This window comes from Puma concolor, chromosome C1, assembly GCF_028749965.1.
Source record: "Puma concolor isolate L17-30 chromosome C1, mPumCon1.1.hap2, whole genome shotgun sequence".
NCBI classification, from domain to species: domain Eukaryota; kingdom Metazoa; phylum Chordata; class Mammalia; order Carnivora; family Felidae; genus Puma; species Puma concolor.
In genome coordinates, this window is record NC_141674.1 from 207,826,490 (window position 1) to 207,848,043 (window position 21,554).

The following is a 21,554-nucleotide window of genomic DNA, read 5'->3' on the forward strand; positions in this document are numbered from 1 at the left end:
AGATCATTCCAGTCTCTTTCTCCTCATTCCTCCCTCACTTGGGTTGCTGGAACCTCATAGGTTTCCAGGCTAAGTGCAAACAGAAAGTGTGGGTGAGGGTCATGAGAAGAGAAATCATGATGGCTATAGAGCCTCACTATCTCGGGCAAGACTCCTGCATCTCTGCCCAGAGCACTGGGCAGATTGCTCAGATCAGTTGAGAGGACGATAAGAATACAGAGGGTCCATAACAAATTTCCTTAACTTAGTTCAAAAGAGTGTTAAAAAACAGAACTTCCTGAAGAACATTCGACTGAAACTACCATAATGATGGCCTTCTATCAACTTTAACCAGATCTGGTCACTCCCAATGAATTATGGTAACCAGGATGTTTGAGTTTCATGGGTGTGTAGAGAGAGAGAGCGAGAGAGAGTGAGAGAGAGAATATTTACCTTTACGATGAATGCACCTTATGAAAACTGGGAAAGTGAGCTTTCTCCTAAACTATCCCCTCTGAGAACTCTCAATCCAGGAAGAATACTATTTCCTTTTCAACTTAAAAACAGGAACATATTAACTTAGGTTACGGTAGAATGTCGTGTTATAGAAAAACATCATTCTCTTCCTGTTAGTAGAGATTAGCTGTCATGAAATGCACAGGAAAAAAAAATAGAACAAGGAAGTGATGTTTAAGTTATTCATTTCCACGAGTAGGCTTTTGTAACCTATGAGGCAATCGGAACTGTCATTTCTTTTTTTTTTTTTTTTTTAATTTTTTTTTTTTTTCAACGTTTATTTATTTTTGGGACAGAGAGAGACAGAGCATGAACGGGGGAGGGGCAGAGAGAGAGGGAGACACAGAATCGGAAACAGGCTCCAGGCTCTGAGCCATCAGCCCAGAGCCCGATGCGGGGCTCGAACTCACGGACCGCGAGATCGTGACCTGGTTGAAGTCGGACACTCAACCGACTGCGCCACCCAGGCGCCCCGGAACTGTCATTTCTTAACTAGAGTTGAGGACTAGAAAGGGGAACCATCCTTGGTTGGTGGAATCAGATCTCCAAGCAGGACAGTGTTGATTTCTATCCACATGATCTCATCAAGACTTGCCACAGCAGAGGTGTCTGATATATTTTTGTTGAATTTTTAAAATTTTATGTATGTTTTATTCACTCGCATATACCCAATGCCAGGCCTACAGAATGTGGTTGATAAATATTTGTTGATCGAATAACTAATCCCAACCTAAACTATGACACACTTTGTCCTCTGATTCTTCTGCTCATTGTTCCATGACTTCTCTATTTCAATGACATTCCCTTCCTTCCTTGCAATATCATTTAAGGAACAGCTCAGGGGAGCCTGGGTGGCTCAGTTGGTTAGCGTCAGACTCTTGATGTAGGCTCAGATCATGATCCCAGGGTCAGGGGACCGAGCCCTACTTTGGGCTCCATGCTGAATGTGGAGCCTGCTTGGGATCTTCTCTCTCTCTATCCCTCTCCCATGCACTCTCTCTCTCTCTCTAAAATGAATAAAATTAGAAAAGAAAAAGCTCAGTATGGCAGTTATGCGCTCAGGCTCTGGAATCAGACAAACCTATTTTCTTTCTTTGCAGTGTTTTATTTATTCTTGAGAGAGAGACAGAGGGAGGGAGACACGGAATCCAAAGCAGACTCCAGGCTCTGAGCTGTCAGCACAGAGCTCGACGACGGGCTCGAACTCACGAGCCGTGAGATCATGACCTGAACCGAAGTTGGACGCTCAACGGACTGAGCCACCCAGGCGCCCCCAAACCTATTTTCAAAACACAGCAACTTGGTTCTACTACTTACTAGATGACCAATTAGTTTCACCTGTAGTCTCAGTTGGCACAGTGGTAAAAGATAATTGTACCTAAACCAGAGCGCTATTATTATGAGGTTTAAATCACACAACACCAAAAAGTATGAACACACTAGTTGCTAGGTGCTAACCACCCAGTAATGTTGACATTATATGGTTTTTTAAACTGCAACCCCATTCAAACTCTGTATTTTTCCAGATATTAAGATGCCCACCCCCCCCCCCCCCACACACACACAAATAGCCAAACAAACAGTAGTTTCCAACCTCGGTTTTGCAAACCCTCAGAGCTTCTGTAACTGTTTAATGTCAATTTCATTTTGCTAAAAATACAGCCACTTTGGGAAGGAGGGAGATGCTGAGAAGGTCACTTCTTTTCCACTTAGAGCAGATTCACTTGGATCTCTTCTAGAAGTCAGAGTTCTTTGAAGATTGAAAAAAACTCCCCTGCTAAACTACAAGTTTGAAACCATTATCTCATACCACCTTGCTTCTCCTCCTCTGTTTTAGTATGGCTATGAAGAGAGCTGGGTCTATCCCTTGTCAGTAACTGGCTGGGTTATCCTGGGCAAATCCCTTAATTTCTCTGCTCTCAGCTCCCCATTCCATGAAACATGGGGTTAAGAAAGATAATGCTTACGGTTGGTGTTTTCATGTCAACTTCAGTTCCAGAAATCAACAAAACTCATAGAGAGGCATTGTTTTGAATAGCTCGATAAATGAAAACTTTCTCACCATTTAATTCCAGTAATCATTTGGCTACAATAACCTGGGACATAATATATACACAAAGGAATGTGCTGAATACTGAATGAGTGATCTAATAGTTGCTTAAAATGGTGAGAGGCTGTTACACCAACTGAGCCCTGGTGGGGCCATGCTTTGCTGCAGTGTGTCGTGCTAGGCTATGACGGCTGTTTTCTACTAGCTGAGGGCCTGGGAAGGTGACAAAAACTCGACTCAGTACAGCTGATTAGGAGGACTTGTAGTAGTAGTCCTACTATTTGATTAGTAGGAGTCTGGAGGCCTTGCACTTCTCATTTATGAGGAAACTGTGAATTCAATTAATCAACCAATCCTACCATTTATTTTATTTTATTTAAATTTTTAATGTTTACTTGTTTTTGAGAGAGAGAGAGAGAGCAAGCACAAGCGGGGGAGGGGCAGAGAGACAGGGAGTCAACAGAATCCGAAGCAGGCTCCAGGCTCCGCCCTGTCAGCACAGAGCCCAACGTGGGGCTCGAACCCACAGACCGCGAGTTCTAGCCCGTACTTATTTTCAACCTTGTGCCTGGCAGAAGCCTTTTCATAAATAATCAATGACAGAATGCTCTAATGCTCAGAGACCATGTCTTCATTTACTTTGGTCATCAACACCAGGGCAAAGCAAGCACTCAGCAATCCTTTGTTCTATGTGACATTCATTTACTGAAGGGATGGCTCTTCTCTCTAGGTTTGAGACAAAACTGTATTTGAAGCTCCTCCACTCTGCCAGCTGGGTGACATTGGGCCTGGATTTCCTTGAAATTCTTGAAAATGCTTCCCTTGAAAAGCTAATGCTTATTTCACAGGATTGCTCTAGGATGCATGAAGGGCTCCCCACAATGTCGGAGAGTGTTCTCATAGTATCCCCATTAGCACCGGGGGAAGGTTCAGGGAAGAAGTCTAAATGAGAAGAAAGTGATTCCTCAACTAGGAAAAAAACAAAAACAAAAAACCCAAACCAGCAAGTTTTGTATTCATAAAGTCACAAACAACTCTGCACTACTTTGTAGTATTTGTTTCTTACCCAACTTTCCAGTAAAATGTTGATGGAGAAAGGGGCATGGTGGTGATGGCGAGTCAACTTTGTTGATTTGTCCTGTTGCAGATCTGTTCTAGCAACGACTGGACAGCCACTTGCCACTTGGAGTTGTCCCACTACACATTAATATTTATAAAGAAAAGGGAGGGAGGGAGAGGGGGGTGGGTGATGGGCATTGAGGAGGGCACCTGTTGAGATGAGCACTGGGTGTTGTATGGAAACCAATTTGGCAATACATTTCATATAAAAAAAAAAAAAAAAAGGTAGCAGGTCCCCACAAGGATTAGGCAATTATTGAGAACCTATCCATTAATGCATCAAACTGAAACCCTTCAGCGGCAAGTTTTAGCTTCAAGACTTGAACCCTAAACACAGCCTTGCAAGGATCTGGCCTTTGGCTGCCATTTTTGCCTCATTCCACCCTAATCTCCCTGTTACCTGAGCTTCCACTATATTAGTTTTGAGTTTCAGCTCCAGGACCTTTGCACATGTGCTTCTTCGCCTGGACGACCCCCTCAGTTAACTAGATCTACCTTTATAGGTCCAGTCAAGGTCACTTGTTCAGTGACTTCCCTGACCTCCAGTCTAAGTCCTAGAACCTTCCTTCAGTCATTCGCAGTAGGGTTTCACTTTGCAGTGGTACACTCAATTGTGTGGTTATTTTGCTTAATGTTTGTCTCTGCCTATAATCCATGCTCTCTGAGAGCAGAATGAATGCGCGACTGGGTTACCAGGTGTATACGCAGGGACACAATGGTTCCTGGCATGTGGTAGATATTCAGTCAATATCTGTTGAATAAATGATTAAGCGAAAGGTTTCCAGGACTAGTGTAGAGACCTGAGTACCCAAGTGAGGAGACCAAATCCCTGTTCCCTTCTCCCCGCCCCCCCCCTTTCCTCGGGGCTTATGGGGGTGTTGGAGGGGATACAGACCAGTAAACACAAGAGTACCCTGCGACCAGAGAAGCTACGTCCCGCACCTTCTTCCACCTGGTGGGCGATCCTTTGAACCAACACTTCCCCAGCCTCAGAGAGTTCGGAGGAAGGGGTGGGTTTAAGGGCGGATGCTGAAGGTGATCGATCAGCCGAACAATAGATCCCGGTGGAGATCCCAGGTCCTCCGCAAGGCTGCCGGAGCCCACGCTGCCGAGCTCCGACGGGCGGCCAGCTGACCCCTCTGGCCACCCCTAGTGCCCAAAGCGGCGCGCTCTCCCCAGCGCCGCGGCGCGCCAGCCAATGCGCCCCGGGCGCGCCAGCTGCACTGGGGCCCGGGCGCGCGCGATTGGCAGCCCCCAGCCTCAGCCCTCGCGCCCCACCCCCTGACGAAGTTCTGCCCACGCCTGCTCCGCGGCCGCCGCCCGTCCCCCTCTTTCCGCCCCCGGGGGTGTCCGGCGCGGGGCCCGGATCCGGCCGCACGCTCCTCCCACGCGCCGCGGAGCCACCAGGTTCGAAGCGCCCGCGGTCGGCGCAGTCCCCTCCCGCGCGGGACCATGAAGGTCGAGTTTGCGCCGCTGAACATCCCGCTGGCGCGGCAGCTGCAGACGGCCGCGGTGCTGCAGTGGGTCCTGTCCTTCCTCCTGCTCGGTAAGGACCCCGCGCGCCCCCGGCCGCGCGAGACCCAGGCCAGACGCCGCAGTGCGGGGGGCTCCGTTTCCTCCCTTGCGGCCAGTCCTTGGCCAAGGACGAGCTGAGATTCCAGCCCTTCTTCCGCCTGAGCCAGAGCAAACAGGTCAAGGAGGGAGTTCGAGCTAACTTGGGACTCTCCTTTTTGGTTTCTCTCCCCGTGTGAACCTCGTAGCGAACGAACGACTATTTGCCAACTGTTTTAACCTGTGCTTTTTTGTCTTTTTGATTGAGGCGTAGCTTACCTACCATAAAAGGCAAAGATGATAGGCATACAGATGAATTTTGGCAAATGGACATACCCAAATATAACCAGGACCCAATCCAGCCATGGAACATTGCACTGTAGCCCCTCAGAAGTTGCTAAACTCTTTTCTTGAACTGTCGGTTGGTAAAAGGAAAACCAGTGCCCGATTATTTACAGCCTGATTCCTTCCTCTTCCCACCCTCTTGACCAACTGCCTTGTTGACTTTTCTGTGTTTAAGGTCATCCGGGTGCAGAAAGGCACCTTTCTACTAGATAGACTGGGTTGAGTTGGGTTGGGTGGCTTCTGTATGTAAATAACTCGACCCAGGGGGTTCTAGTGGGTTCCCAAGTTGATGCCATCTGGAAAGGGCACGTGAGGCAGTCGCTAGATAGAGCAGGGTGGCTTACCTGAGCCCCTTTTTCTTCCCTGGATGTTCGTCCAGCGATTGGAGTAGATGGGGGATGGTATGAGAGGAGGGAGGAATTATGGAGAACGTGCACTCTTCTGAAGGCTATCGTCACTTGTGTGCTGTAAGGAGCTGACAGGTTGTACGTTGAGGCCGCAGTACAATCAGTAATAATAAGCCCACTGCACTGGAGACGTCTACACTTTTGAAATGGTTTCACAGTTTTGAATGCCTAGATCAGTGGTTCTCGACCCTGGTTGCACATGAGAAACACTGGAAGAGCTCGTAAAAAAAACCGCAGACGCCCAGGCTCTATCCCCAGAACGTCTTAATTCATTTGTTACAGAACGGAGCCCACGCGTCAGTATGGGTGTGTCTCTGTAAATATGTAACTGTGTGTGCGCATATACGCACACAGATGCTCCACGTGACTCTGCTGTACAGCTAGGGTTTCCTGAAAAAGGAACTTCAAAACATTAGCTCATGAAGTCCTCGCAGGCCAAACAGAGACAGGGGTGGTAGCATGATACTCTATTTTGTGCTGAACCATCGAGGTAACAACAAACACATTAGGGCATAGTACGTTCCAGATCCCATTCTAAGCACCCTACACTATTAACCGTTCAGCCTTCACCACGACCCTGTGAGGTAAAGGACTGTTCATTTCTGCCCTCGTTGGACAGATGAGGAAACGAAGAGGTGAAGTAAATTGTTCAAGGTCACGCACAGTGGGAGGTGGAGAAGCTGGATGGAAACCTAAGTGTTCTACCCAGAGTCCCTGTCTTAACCACTGTGCTGCCCACATGTATGGCTTGAACTTGGAGACAATCTTTCCTGCTGGTCAATCAGCTCCTCTCTGGTAGCCCGTTGTCCTTTTCTCGTGTTTGTCATTGCTCGTGTTTGTGTATGTCTGCGGTTACTCGAGAAAGGTCCGCATTGCCATCCTTGTCCACCGGCTCAGTGCGGGAGCACTCAGCACGTGCCGAGCCCATGGAAGGTATGAAACAAATACTTGTTGAATGACTGTCTCACTCTGTCACCCAGAGGGGAAGCTATCCGCCCCATGGGTCGCTAGTTGTATTAACCCATGTCACCCTCACAGCAGCCGTGCGAGGTAGGAGCTACCCCTGCACTCATCTTACAGAGGAGGGAGCTCAGAGGTGAAGTTGCTCAAGGTCACATGGCTCTACATAGCGGGCAGAGCCACAGGTGTTAAATGTGCGTGGACTAGTGACTTAGGCATGACCAATGATTCCTAATTTGAGTCGGACTAGACTGACTTGCAGACCATTTAAATGTCTGCATAGACAGACCATAAAAAGTCATTGCATGCATTTGACTTTTGTGTTACTAGGAGCATATGACTTTGTGTTACATATTTTGATAATTTTATTTGGAAAAATTTCAAACATACAAAAAATAGAAGTGTGTGAACTCTCATTTACCCATTACCTGGATTTATAATTATTTTGACAATATGCTGTATTCGTTTCATCAGTTGTTTTGCAAAAATGTTTTAAGACAAAGCACGTTGTTATATTTTAATCCTAAATATTTTAGTACGGAGATACAGAATTAAGTATCTTTTTTACATAATCAGAGTACATATGTGGCATAATTGTTTAAAATCATTAAAAAAATTTTTCAGTTTATTTATTTATTTTGAGAGAGACAGAAACAGGATGAGTAGGGGAGGGGCAGAGAGAGAGGGAGAGAGAGAGAACCCTGAGCAGGCTCCACACTGCCAGTGCAGAGCCCGATGAGGGGCTTGAACTCATGAACCGTGAGATCATGACCTGAGGCGAAACTGAGAGATGCTTAACCGACTGAGTCACCCAGGCAATCCTGCTTAAAATCATTTAAACTAAGTTCATATTTTCTGAACTGTCTCAAAAATACACTTTGGTGGTATATCTGAACAAGGTTCTCAACAAGACCTTTGTATTGCATTTGGTTTTGTTTTTTGTTTTTTTTTTGGTTTTTTTCTTTAATGTTTATTTATTTTTGAGAGAGAGAGAGAGAGAGAGTGTGAGCAGGGAAGGGTCAGACAGAGGGAGACACAGACCGCAAAGAGGGCTCCAGGCTCCGATCTGTCAGCACAGAGCCTGATGCCGGGCCTGAACCCACGAACTGCAAGACCGTGACCTGAGCCGAAGTTGGATGTTTAACTGGCTGAGCCACCCAGATGCTCCTGCATTTGGTTTTTACATGTCTTTTAATTTAGAACAGTGTTCCCTATTTGTGAAGCACTAAGGAAACCAGGTTATCTGTCCTGCAAGATGTAGCCCTGACTGCTTCTTTGTGGTGGTAACTTGTTCCTCAGTCTCCTATATTTCTTCGACAGTGAGAGTTAGAGCTAAAGCTTGATTAGATGTAGATGAAATCTTTGTGTCAAGGCCTCTTCCCAGGTACTGCTCTGTGCTTCACATTCCGTCAGGATGCACAGAATGTCTAGTTGTCCCATTAGTTGTGTCTAAGAGTGGTCAGTGCGTCCAAATAGGAAGTCATCTGAGGGCTGGCCGGTCATTGACATGTGCAAATGAAAGTTCTCTGTTGATCATTGCCCTGCCACCTAGTGACATAAGTCTCCATTAATGATGCTCGCTTGAATGAACTGTTCTATGGGGGACTGCAAAGTGGCGGTGTTTTTATTCTGTCATTTATTCATCATAGCTAGAATTCATGCAACGAATAATTTCCCCCCATCAGCTAGGGCCGTTTGACTACCCTACAATTCAATTCTTACTGGAAAAGGTAGGATAAGAGCTTACTTATTTCCTTCCATTTAATTGTCAATTTTGAAGTAAGGAGTTGATGTTGTAGCTACTTTCAGTGTTGGCAAGAGTTGTTTTTTTTTTTTAACGTTTTATTTAGTTTTGAGAGACAGAGACAGAGCGTGAGTGGGGGAGGAACAGAGAGAGAGGGAGACACAGAATCTGAAGCAGACTCCAGGCTCTGAGCTGTTAGCACAAAGCCCGACACGGGGCTTGAACCTATGGACCAGATCATGACCTGAGCCGAAGATGGATGCTTAATCGACTGAATCACCCAGGCACCCCAACAAGAGGGTTTTTATTAGGTATATCTTTTAAGATCTCTAAATCAAAGTCTTGGAAGGCATTTTTCTTTCCAGGAAATGAGTTTAAGCTATTAGCCCTTGAAATATGAAATGATGAAATCAAACATCTTTCCTTGAGATAAATGTTAAACACCTGTCATCCAATCTTACAACATTGTATTAGGTTTTGGTGTATGATATAATGATTTGATACATGTATACATTGCAAAGTGATTACCCTAATAAGTTTAGTTAACATCTATCACCACCCATAGTTACAAATAATTTTCCTTGTGATGAGAACCTTTAAGACTTACCCTCTTAGCAACTTTCAAATACAACACAATATTGTTGATTCTAGTCACCAGGCTGTGCATTACATCCCCCGGATTTATTTATCTTCTAACTGGAAGTTTGTATCTTTTGACCCCCTTTGCTCATTTTGCCCACCCCTCCACCCTCCTGCCTCTGGCAACCGCCAATCTGTTCTCTGTACCTATGAATTAGGTGCTTTTGGTTTGTTTTCTTTTTAAGATACACACACAAGTGAGATCATATAGTATTGATCTTTCTGTCACTTAGTCCACATAGCATAATACCCTCAAGGTCCATCACAATGGCAGTATTTCCTCCTTCTTTTTTTAATTTTTAAAGTTTACTTATTTATTTTGAGAGAGAGAGGGAGAGAGTGAGCAGAGAAGGGGCAGAGGAGGGACCGAGGGGGACAGTGGATCTGAAGTGGGCTCCATGACAACAGCAGAGAGAACCTGATGTGGGGCTTGAACTCATGAACTGTGAGATCATGACCTGAGCCGAAGTCGGACACTTAACTGACTGAGCTACCTAGGCACCCCTCATTTGTCTATCTTCATGCCAGTACAATGCTGTTGTGATTACTGTGGCTTTATAATACTTTGTGGAATCTGATCTCGTTAGCCCTGAAACCTTGGTCCTTTTTTTAAAGAGTTGTTTTGATTATCATAGATTCTTTGTGTTTCCATATGCACCTGAGAATCAGCTTGTCAGTTTCCACACACACACACACACACACACACACACACACACCCCTTCTGGGATTTTCATTGGGATTGATTTTTGATTGAGATTAGTCTATAGGTTAATTTGGAGAGAATTGATATCTCAAAAGTATTGAGTCCTCCACTGTGTGATATTATTTATATCAGAAGTTTTTAAACTTTAGAGCGTATTTTTTGAATATTTATTTATTTTGAGAGGAAGAGAGAGAGAGTGAGAGAGCATGAGCGGAAGAGGGACAGAGAGAGAGAGAGAGAGAGGGAATCCCAAGCAGGCTCCTTGCTGTCAGCATGAAGCCTGACGTGGGGCTCAATCCCACAAACTGTAAGATCCTGACCTGAGCAGAAATCAAGAGTCAGACACTCAACCAACTGAGCCACCCAGGTGCTCCTAAACTTTAGAGCATATTTAAGATTCCCTTGGGCATTTTTGTTAAAATGCAGATTACTCAGAGACTTTGATTCTGTAGGTCTCAGGAAGGGCCATTAACTTTTTAAAACTTTGTATTTTGAGGTAATTCCAGAAATAATAATTCTAGAAAATAACAATTCTAGAAAGTTATAAAAATTCCAATATTCCTTTATCCCATTCCCCAATGTGACATTTTACCATGTTTTTTTCTTTCTCTGTCCCTATCTCTCTTTCTCCACACACACACACACACACACACACACACACACACACACACACACAGACACAGTTATTATTTTTTTTAACTATTTAAGGGTAAGCTACAGATATGCTTTCTCTTTATCCTTCAGTCCTTTAGTATACATTTTCTAAAACCAAAGACATTCTCTTACATAACCGCAGTACAATTATCCAAATGAGAAGAATTAACAGTGATGCAGTTCAGTGATCTAATCCATACATAGACCCTATTCACATTCCAGTAGCTGCCCCACAAATGTCCTTTATAGCAAAGGAACCCACATGTTGTATTTAGTTATGTCTCTCTTTTCTTACAGTTTTCAGTTTGTGGCTATACAAAGTAGTTCTGTTCATTTTGTTCTTTAGCTTGTAAACATTTCAGAAATATTAAGAACATGGGACTAATTGTACCTGGATCCTTGTAATTTATTTGCCTTTATTAAATGAAGAAGTAGGTCCAATAATGAATTTACTTAAAAAAATTTTTTTAACGTTTATTCAGTTTTGAGAGGCAGAAACAGAGTGTGAGCTGGGGAGGGGCAGAGAGAGAGGGAGACACAGAATCCGAAGCAGGTTCCAGGCTCCGAGCTGTCAGCACGGGGCCCAACGCGGGGCTCGAACTCACGGACTGCGAGATCGTGACCTGAGCCAAAGTCGGCCGCTTAACCGACTGAGCCACCCAGGCGCCCCTGAATTTGCTTTTAAATAAGGAAAATGCAGTTTCCTCTCCATAAAACTTTTTAAAAGCATTGGGGAGCAGACCCACATTCGAGGAATACTGAGCTGCAAAATTCTGCAGAGGGGTCTGAGATTTGTCTTTTAGTATCACCCTAAGAAACTCTGGGGGGTAAGTGCTTTTAAAATAGGAATTTTAAAAATCAGAAGAATGTTATGCTTCCATTCTTATAATCAACAGATGACTCTGATTGTGTTTTGAAATACAATGCCTCGGGAACAGGAAAAGAAAAGAATGTGCCCGCTGGACTCTGAATTCCATTTTCGTTCCCCATCCTGGGTTACATGGTTAAAATAAGTATAGAAACAAATTTCCATAGGGGAAAAATGAAAACTTCTTGGATACAAATAGGAAGGCTACATATACAAATTAAATATTTTCAATTATTTCTTAATATTGGTCACTATTAAAATCCAATAGTTTTTGGACCTCAATAGTTTTTGTAATATTTTTCTGATGCTGTTTGCTCATGGAAATTTAATAGAATCATGTTCAAGATGAGACTATTGTTACTTAAGTAGATTTGTTCTTCAGTTTTGTGTAGTTTTTTTTTTTTCTTTCTAGTGGAGCCGTTTTATTTCTTTTTGTTTTTAACTTTTTTTTATGTTTATTCATTTTTGAAAGAGACAGAGCACAAGCAGGGGTGGGGTGGAGAGAGAGGGCGGGACACAGAATCTGAAGCAGGCCCCCAGGCTCTGAGCTGTCAGCACAGAGCCTGACGTGGGGCTCAAACTCACAGACCGCGAGATCATGACCTGAGCTGAAGTCGGATGCTCAACCGACTGAGCCACCCAGGCGCCCCTATATTTCTTTTTTTTTTTTTTTAAATAATCTTTTGGGGCGCCTGGGTGGCTCAGTTGGTTCAGGGTCCGACTCTTGATTTCAGCTCAGGTCATGATCCCAGGGTTGTGGGATCGAGTCCCATGTTGGGCTCCGTGCCGAGCATGGAGCCTGTTTGAGATTCTGTTAATATTTTGGCATATTTTCTCTTGCTGTTTACCTTTTTTAGATTTATTTTTACTGAAGTAATATATGCGCTGGAGAACAAATCAACTAGCATTTTGGATTGAGCCCTGTGACATTGGTGTTTCCGAAGGTCCCAAGTGGTCAGTGGTGGCTAATAGCATTTGTTGAGTGTTTCCTATACACCATCACTATTCTTTACGCTTTTCGTGGTATCTGTATGTTTCATTAACCAGTTATTTTTCCATGTTACAAATATTACTTTCTTAAATGTTGAAAAACTGATAAAGTTAAACCTAGAATGTGAAGGAATTTATGTACGTCAGGTCTTTGAAGAAGTGCCTATAGACAAAGCACGTTTTTAGGATTCACTGATTTATCAAATTCGGCTACCACTGTTGGAGCATTGGCCCTGGATGAGACATTGTACAGTGCCCTTGTTCAGCACCATTTCACTGATGGAGGCACAGGTGAGCCCACTGGAGTCAGAAATGTGGGGGGCAGGGGTAGCAGAGGAAGATCATTGCTAAATGCTGCAGAGAAGGCAGCCTTTTGTAGCATTGATATTTTCTAAACAGCCCCCAGTAATTATCTTCTAGAATGTCCCAAAGTCTGGAATTGCCTAATTATGTTCTTACGATTGGAGTCAGGTTCAGCATTTTTGGCAAAAAGCCGGCAAAGGTGATGGGGTGTATTTCCCATCAAATCCCATCAAGAGGCATCATGTCATTTTGTCCCTTTATCGGTGATGCTGAATTTAATGACCACGCCACACATTTTGACTGAGTCTTATTTGTTTCTGATGTTTAGCCCTCTTAAAGCGGGTAGGACATTGCAGCCCTCTTCACGGGAGCCAAAAGGTGGAAACAACCCAGATGTTGAATGATGAATGTTTTCTTTTTCTTTTTCTTTTACATTTACTACAAATGAGATTTTGTTTTCATTTAGACTGCAATGTACCATTGTATCTGGTATACCTATCTTGATTTCGTTTCTTTTCTTTCCTTTTTTTTAGGAAGTGAAAATATTTATTTTTTAAAAATTTACATCCAAGTTAGTTAGTGTACCGTGCAGTAATGATTTCAGGAGTAGAATCCAGTGATGTGGCCCCTACATATAACACCCAGTGTTCATCCCAACAAGTGTCCTTGCCCATTTAGCCCATCCCCCGACCCACAGCCCCTTCAGCAACCCTTAGTTTGTTCTCTAAGAGTCTCTTATGTTTTGTCCCCCTCCCTGTTTTTATATTATTTTTGCTTCCCTTCCCTTATGTTCATCTGTTTTCTCTCTTAAAGTCCTTATATGAGCGAAGTCATATGATATTTGTCTTTCTCTGACTAATTTCGCTTAGCATAATACCCTCCAGTTCCATTCATGTAGTTGCACATGGCAAGATTTCATTCTTTTTGATTGCAGAGTAATACTCCATTGTATATATATACCACATGTTCTTTATCCATTCATCCATTGATGGCCATTGGGCTCTTTCCATACTTTGGTTATTGTCGATAGTGCTGCTATAATAAATGTTGGACCACATGTGCTCCTTTGAAACAGCACACCTGTATTCCTTGGATAAATGCCTAGTAGTACAATTGCTGGGTCGTAGGGTAGTTCTATTTTTAACTTTTTGAGGAACCTCCATACTGTTTTCCATAGTGGCTGTACCAGTTTGCATTCCCACCAACAGTGCCAAAGGGTTCCTCTTTCTCTGCATCCTCGCCAACATCTGTTGTCTGAGTTGTTAATTTTAGCCCTTGAATGATGAATGTTGAACAGATGAATGGATAAACGAATTATGATATATCCCTATATATGGGAATATTATTCAGTCCTAAAAAGGAATGAAGTCCTGATACATGTTTCAGGATGGACGAGCCTCAAAAACTTGATGTTAAGTGAAAGTCTACAGAAGGTTACATATTGGATCATTCCATTTTTATGAACTATCCTGAGTAGGTAAATCCACAGAAATAGAATGTACATTGGTGGTTGCCAGGGGCAGAGGAGAAGGAAATGGGGAATAACTGCCTAATGGGTTCAGGGTTTTATTTTCGGGTGATCTAAGTATTTTGCAACTCGGTGGAATTGGTAGTTGCACAACATCGTGAATGTGCTAAGTGTCCCTGGATTAATTTCCTTAAAGTGGTTGATTTATATTAATGTGAATTTCACCTCAGGAAAAAAAGTGAAGGGGGGGAAGCTTCTTAATGATGTAGAGGAAGTAGAATCTATGGGAACGAAATCATAAAAGAGTACGAACGACAGAGGCTGGCTTGTACAGCCTGCACCCCAGTCAAAGCAACTGAAGTTCAGGCCTCCCGTGCAACTTGGAATGTGGATCAAGGCAGTTTTAAGAGATATCAACCTCAGTTTTGAGAACTGCACCATGGGTTGGAGTAGACTTTTGTATCTTTTCTCTTTGACCTCCAATTCGGAAGAGTCATGTTACGTTGGATCGCTTAATAAGATAAAAATAGAAAATAGAGGTGATCCAGTCACCTAGTTTTCTTAGTGTTTTCTTCTTTCAGTCTAATTTAGGATCACGGGATTTAAAAAGCTATTTTGGTGCTGTTTGTGATACGAAATATTAAAGAATGTATGCCTTGTGTGGAGTGGGGGGGTTTAAATTAGGACAGCTCCTTTGGATCGTAAGCTCTCAAAGTATATCAAGTGACAAAGGCGTTTCTGCTCAGTGGTGTAGTGTTTTACTAATTGTCCTATGGAAGTAAATTAAAATGTGGGGAAATGTGATGCCGGATTATGTGTATAGAGAAAATTTGTTAGAAGCCCACATTTTCAAAAAGAGAAGAATGGCTGATGTAGTATTGACATTCAATGGAACGTTCATCAGTTCTCAAAAATACCATTTATGAAGGTTTTAAGGCCACATCGGTGTTATAAAACAGCTAACGTGAGATAATCATAAACGATAAAATACAGAAATAAAAAAAATGTGATCAGCCATGTTTAGGAAACATAACCTGTTCATAGGAACAGAAAAGGCCACAAGGAAAAATTTGAACAGTACTTGTTGTGGAGTGACAGGAACATGAGCAATATTTTATCTGCTTTTATTTTTTGCGTTCTCCAAGCGTGTGATAGTGAACACAGTTACCATAACGATGGCTCCCATTGTCAAGTGCTTGCTCGGTGCCAGGCACGGTGGCCTCTCTGCGTCTCCTTCCCCACGGTCCGTGGAGGCAGGTGCTGGTATCAGCCCATCTCACAGGTAAAGGAATTGAGGCTCAAGGAGCGAAAGAACTTCGCCCCCTGTTCGGCAGCTAGTCGGTGGCAGATTCCAACATAAGCAGTCAGATTCCAGATCCGTGTCTTAACCATTGTACGTGCAGAACATCTAGTGGCTGTTAAAGACATATGCAATATGTATTCAATTAGTGCATATGTGGTTGGGTTAGTGAAACACTGAATTAATGGTCGGGGGATTTTATTTCTGGACCTGCTCGACTCCCTCTGTGGTTCAAATTGAGTCAGTATGCTTTTGGTCTCAGTCTCTCCATCATCATAGTAAGGAAAACAGAACCTCCCATTTACCTGATTTTTTATGCCTATGAGCCTGCTTATCCGCTTGTAATAAGTACTTGTAAGTTTATGGTGCCATTGCCATAAGCTAAGAATAGTTTGGTTCTGTTAAAAAAGAAAAAAGTGGGTGGGTTTAAAAATTTAGGCAGATCCAGGTTCAAATCCTTTGGACCCTCAAAATCCCTGAGCCTCAGTTTCCACAACTGCAAACTGGGTACAGTAATGTGTACCTTGAGGGTTGTGAGGAGGAGAAAATGACACTGCCTGTGGGAGATGGTCACCCCTCATGAACTGTTCTCTCCCCTGTCTGTCTTAGCTCACCTGATCTACCATAGAGTACAGAGTAATGAGATCTACCTAAGTTTTCTTGACTTTTTTTTTTTTTTTACACATTTTAGTAAAATAAAGAGAAGATTAACCAACAGTGGTAAATTGTCAGCACTCAGACCTGGGTAGAGGCAAGCAGGTGAAGCAAGATGAAATGATCCTGGTAGGAGTGAGAGCAAAGGACACCCTTTTGGCTGTGCCCCCAGAGTCATGGAAACTTCGCTGGCTGTTCCAAAATGCGACAAAACACCCCACGGAGGGTTAGAGGGCACATACTTCCTTAACTTTTCATGCACCTTTTCGTAAACAAACCTTACCCTGGAGAAAGCAGGTCAGTTCTCTTACTGGGGTCCATTTAGCGTAAATCTATGCTGGGATATGTATGGATTTATATATCTCCAGAAATATAAATACTTGTTCTGTTTTTAGCCAAAACAGACAAACAAACAAATTGTATCTAGCAAACTGTCATAGTTCAAGGTGCTGTTAATCCGATCATGATGGTTTGGGAACAAAACTGTAGCAAAGCTGATAGAGTAGACAGGAGTTTGGGGGACTGAAGTCGGCTCTAGAACAGAGAGTATGGCACATAACAGAAGAGAAAGAGGCAAGGACACTTCCTAAAGTAATGGTAATTGCTGGCATTTATTGTGTCGAGCTTTATGACTTTGTGCTCCTCTCTCCCTTTCTCATTAATGTATTTCTCTTTCTATAAATATTTTTTTAGTATGATAGCACGCACATAAAACGTCTGTCTTAGCTTAATGTATTACTTGAAGGCAAACGGTCTTGTCACTACTACTTAGGTCGAGTTTTGTCTGTCCTTGCTTCACATATTTTGAAGCTGTGTCATGAGGTGTGTAAACCATTTGGGTTTTGCTTTGTCGTTGTGAAATGTCGCAAGTAGTGATAGGTAAAGGAAGATGTCAGGAGTTCCTCCTATACTACCTCTGACTCTCGCAACAGAGTTCCTGAAAACAGAGTTTGTCGCTGGAATGTTCTCTCTTTGTGGGCACATAAATAATGGCTGCTTAAGCAAGGTAGACATCTGTAGTAGGGAACTCTTCTGCATCCTTTCAGCCCTGATTCCTCCGTATATCGTGCCAGGGAGGTGGTGTAGACCATGGACTTTGAGAGTGGACTGTGAATTAATTAATTAATTAATTAATTTAATGTGTATTTTTTGAGTGAGAGAGAGACTGTGAGTGGGGAAGGGGCAGAGAGAGAGGGAGACACAGAAATCTGAAGCAGGCTCCAGGCTCTGAGCTGTCAGCACAGAGCCCGATGTGGGGCTTGAACTCACGGACCATGAGATCATGACCAGAGCTGAATCCAGGTGCTCAATCCACTGAGTCACTCAGGTGCCCCGAGAGTGGGCTATGAATTTAGATCAACCGCTTCCATTCTGTGGGACTTGGGCAATTCATTTAACCTCATCTGCTGTCTTGTTATATTACCTCACTTGAACTGAGGCTTAGGTTTTGTTTTTTGTTTTTGTCTTTTTAGAGAGAGAGTGCGTGTGAGCAGGGGAAAGGGGCAGAGCCCGATGTAGGGCTCGATCCCATGATTCTGGGATCATGACCTGAGCCGAAATCAAGGGTTGGATGCTCAACTGACTGAGCCATGTAGGCGCCCCGAAATGAGGCTCGGTTTAACACACTTTTTGTGTATTCAATCCCCCTGCCATGGGCCGATGGTGATATAGTACAGTGAGCAGATGCTAACTGACCCTGACTCCTGAGGTCTTTCCCTTTCTTACAGCACAGGTGTGCATTGGGATCATTGTGATACTGATCATACACAACTATTGGTTCCTCTATGTCCCTTATATGACATGGCTTTACTTTGACTGGCGTACCCCAGAGCAGGGGGGCAGGAGATCCAACTGGGTCAGAAGCTGGACCGTGTGGAGGTATTTTAAGGACTATTTTCCAATTCATGTGAGTAGAATTGTTTTGTGTAGTACTATTTTGAGTTGGGAGAAGAATGGAAATTTGTTTTTATCACACACAGTTTAAGCTTTTCCCTTTTCAGAGGGAGAAAGCCAGCAGATCAGCCCAGACTAAACGGGATCTAGAAGGCTGTGTGTGAGGGGCCCTGGGCTTAGGAAATAGTTTAAAAATTGGGAAACATCACTAACCCAGAGAACTACATGAGTCATGTTCTCTATTTCCTTTTGACAGAGGAACTAATCATGAGGGGGTTTCTTTGTTTCTTATTGGAAACTGATCAGGGAACTTTTTTTTTTTTTAACCTCAATACATACTGTAGCTCATCAAAACTTGGGATTTGGATCCAAGTCACAACTACATATTTGGGTTTCATCCCCATGGAGTGCTCGTTGCTGGAGCCTTTGGAAATTTTTGTACGAATTATTCGGACTTCGAACAGCTGTTTCCTGGATTCACTGCATATCTCCACGTGCTCCCATTTTGGTTCCGGTGTCCTCTCTTTCGAGAATATCTGATGAGTAGCGGTAAGTGAAGGCAGATCACTATTTCTACCATGTTCTAGGGAGGCAGGACCACACAGAATGTTCCCTCCCAAACACAGGTTTACAGTTTTGTAGTAAAACCCTTTGCTTTTTTCCCTTTCTGACACTTCACATGCTGCTTGGATGATTCTTGCCTCTGCCACTGGACTGAAAGTCCCAGGAAGACACAGACTGTGTCTTTTTTTAACACACCTAGTGTCTAGCCTTGTGCCTGGGATATAGGAAAGTTCAATAGATGTTAATTCAATGAATAAATCGATGAGTGCATTTTGTGTATTGAGATGTGGAAGAAAGAATCTCGGGTCAAACAAGTGATAGACGGTGCCTTTGGAGAGGCACTTTGCATGTTTTTATAAACATTAGAGATGGAAAATGTGCTCCAATATGTCTTGAAGCAATGGCGGTATGTAAACTAAGCATACTTAATCTGCCTTTTTCTTCCCGGATTAAATATCATTTGGCTCAGAAATGAGTTCATTCTACTCTGCTACTCTGAACTAGCGGAAAACTCTTTGATTAATGAAACCATAATTCTACCAATTCCAAGAATAAAATTTAACTGGGATGCTGGAGACACTATATTAATGTGCACAGAGGCTAAGCTTGTGTTTACAGCTCTCACTGTAATTTGAGGGGTTCAGTTTGTTTGGTTTTCTGACTGGACCAGCTTATTGACTCCACATGAACTGCAGTAACTCACAAAGTGCTTTATGTTTATGGTCGCTGTGTAGGCTAACTTTATTGTCTTGCATTTCTTAGATATAAAGAAAAGCGGATAGTCTCTATGTGAACACTTTTAATTTCAGGATCAGTAAGTGGCATATTCAGAGACAGAATTTTCCAGGGTCTTCCAGGTTTTCATTACTTCCTATTAATTTCTCAAATATCTGTTGTCATTATATACCTGATAGGAAATCACTAAGCACCGGAGGATCAGGATCCCTGGATGGGTTTTTGGGTTCTGTCTTCGGACCTTCACTCGCAAAGCCCTGGGCTCCCTGTTCAGTCTGGGCTGCCACTATATCTGGCCTCTAGAGGGCGCACCAAACCTCCAAACTACCATAGAGGCGCCAAAAAAAAAAAAAAAAAAAAAAAAAAAAAAAAAAAAATCCCATCTCTTCCCTGTTTTGGAGACACTGATTGGGTTCGTTTTATAAAAGGAAAAAAAATTAAAGGGAAATTTTTTGAATTGCAAAAAAAGAAAAGCACAGAAATGTATTTACAGTACACAGTTGTGGTTCCAAGCCACAAGTGCGTTTGAGTGGCATAACTGAGAGCAGGTGTGGCAATTCATGGCCCGAGAGATGTAGATACACCCCTCTCCGTGGCCATGACAGATACATATAATCAACCTGAGAGTCTTTCTCCAAGTAGTGCCCTCACACTCGCTGCCATTTACTCGAGCCAGCATTTGAGACTAAACTTGTCTGTTCACTCAGGCTTATGACATTATGAGATCTTTTCCTTTTTCCTATGACCTGAGATCTCCTAAAGGCTAAATAAAAATATCCACACTTGAAGCTCTAGGGTGTCCTTGTCTTAAAGTTTAGAGAGTTCTTGATTTTTCCTGGAACCGGCTTCCTAGGACAGCCCCTTCTACTCTGTGCCTGCCTTGGCAGCCATCCGTCTGGGCATGAGAGACAGACGGACATGTGTACCGAACCCCCGGTAATAAAGAACCAGTAGGGTTTCAGAGGTCCTTTGCTGACCAGTGCCTGTTTTGCTCTTACCCAATAGATTTCTGTTGCTGTAAGTCCCTGTAGGTCCCGCCTCCAAACCATTCCTCTTGGTCCATTTTCATGAGTCTGTACTCACCAGGGGTCAGGCGGGACACATTCTGTGTTTCAAGACTCCTGTTCCTTCCTGTGTACCGAGTAAGGCTGGGCAGGTAGCAGAGATCAGCTCACAACAGCCTTATATACTACACAGAGGAGGTCAGTAGGAAAAGCAGCCGATAGATTCACCGAGACTTATTGATTGCTGCGGGCTCGTGAAGGTAGCAAGCAATGTATATGTCATCATATCATCAGCCTCTAGCGCAGTGTCTGCCTTGTAGCAGGTGCTCAGTACGTGTTCTGAATGAAGGAATGACTGATGTGTCGACATGATTGCTAAGAAGGGGGAATATATATGGGAGGAGCCTATACTTTTGACTTGGGTGACAGAGCAGATGATGGCCCCATTCCCCCTGAGAGGAAATGTTGCCAGAAGGACAACCTTGAGCAAGAATACAGCGCACTGGGTTTGGCAACATGGAACCCGAGGTGTCTTTGAGTTGTCAAGGTAGAAATGTCCACTGGGCCATTGGAAGTGTGGGTGTAGGGCCTCGGGAGGAAGATGTCCATGGAGATAACGTTTGGGAGAACTCAGCAATTGTAAGTGGTAGTTGAATCCATGTATGTAGATAACGTTAAAAGGTGTTAGAAACAAGGAAGGAGCCTGTCATAGATCAACCTGCTGTAACGAAATACCATAGACTGGGTGGCTGAAATAATAGACGTTTATTGTTCACTGTTCTGGAGGCTGGATGTCCAAGATCAAGGCACTGGCAGATCCAGTGTCTGGTGAGAGCCCCATTACTGGCTTGCACGCAGCCAGCCATCTTGTTATGTCTTCACATAACATGACCCCTCTCTCTTCCTCTTTTGATAAGAACACCGATCTCATCTTGGGGCTGCATTCTCATGACCTCATTCTTTTATTCTTTCCAGAGGTCCTACTTCTTAACACCATTCTATTGGGGATTAGGGTTTATAGAAATTTTGGAGGGATACAAATATTCAGGTCTTAGAGCCCTAAGACATAGCAGCAGTTACAGAGATCCTGTAAAGGGAGCCTAGAAAG

At 43.4% G+C, this 21,554-nt stretch overlaps 1 protein-coding gene and 1 long non-coding RNA gene across 4 annotated transcripts in view; one reads left to right on the plus strand and one right to left on the minus strand.

Moving 5' to 3' along the window:
• Window positions 1-2,881: 2,881 nt before the first annotated feature.
• On the minus strand, window positions 2,882-4,771 carry LOC147578698 (uncharacterized). Its single transcript, XR_015255582.1, has 2 exons — window positions 3,612-4,771; window positions 2,882-3,487 (listed from the first exon to the last, which is right to left on the minus strand). It is a non-coding gene; the product is annotated as an uncharacterized LOC147578698 (long non-coding RNA).
• A 217-nt stretch (window positions 4,772-4,988) lies between these two features.
• Window positions 4,989-21,554, plus strand: part of MOGAT1 (monoacylglycerol O-acyltransferase 1) — a 38,027-nt gene continuing 21,461 nt past the window's right edge. The window contains exons 1-4 of one of the 3 annotated variants that reach the window (XM_025912538.2): window positions 5,132-5,210; window positions 16,288-16,547; window positions 17,978-18,156; window positions 18,488-18,692. In XM_025912538.2, the coding sequence (XP_025768323.1) occupies window positions 18,046-18,156; window positions 18,488-18,692 (316 nt within the window). In that variant the 5' untranslated portion in view covers window positions 5,132-5,210; window positions 16,288-16,547; window positions 17,978-18,045. Of the gene's footprint in view, window positions 5,211-16,287; window positions 16,548-17,977; window positions 18,157-18,487; window positions 18,693-21,554 lie in introns of all 3 variants that reach the window. The other 2 variants (XM_025912536.2, XM_086719747.1) reach the window with 2 other exon arrangements.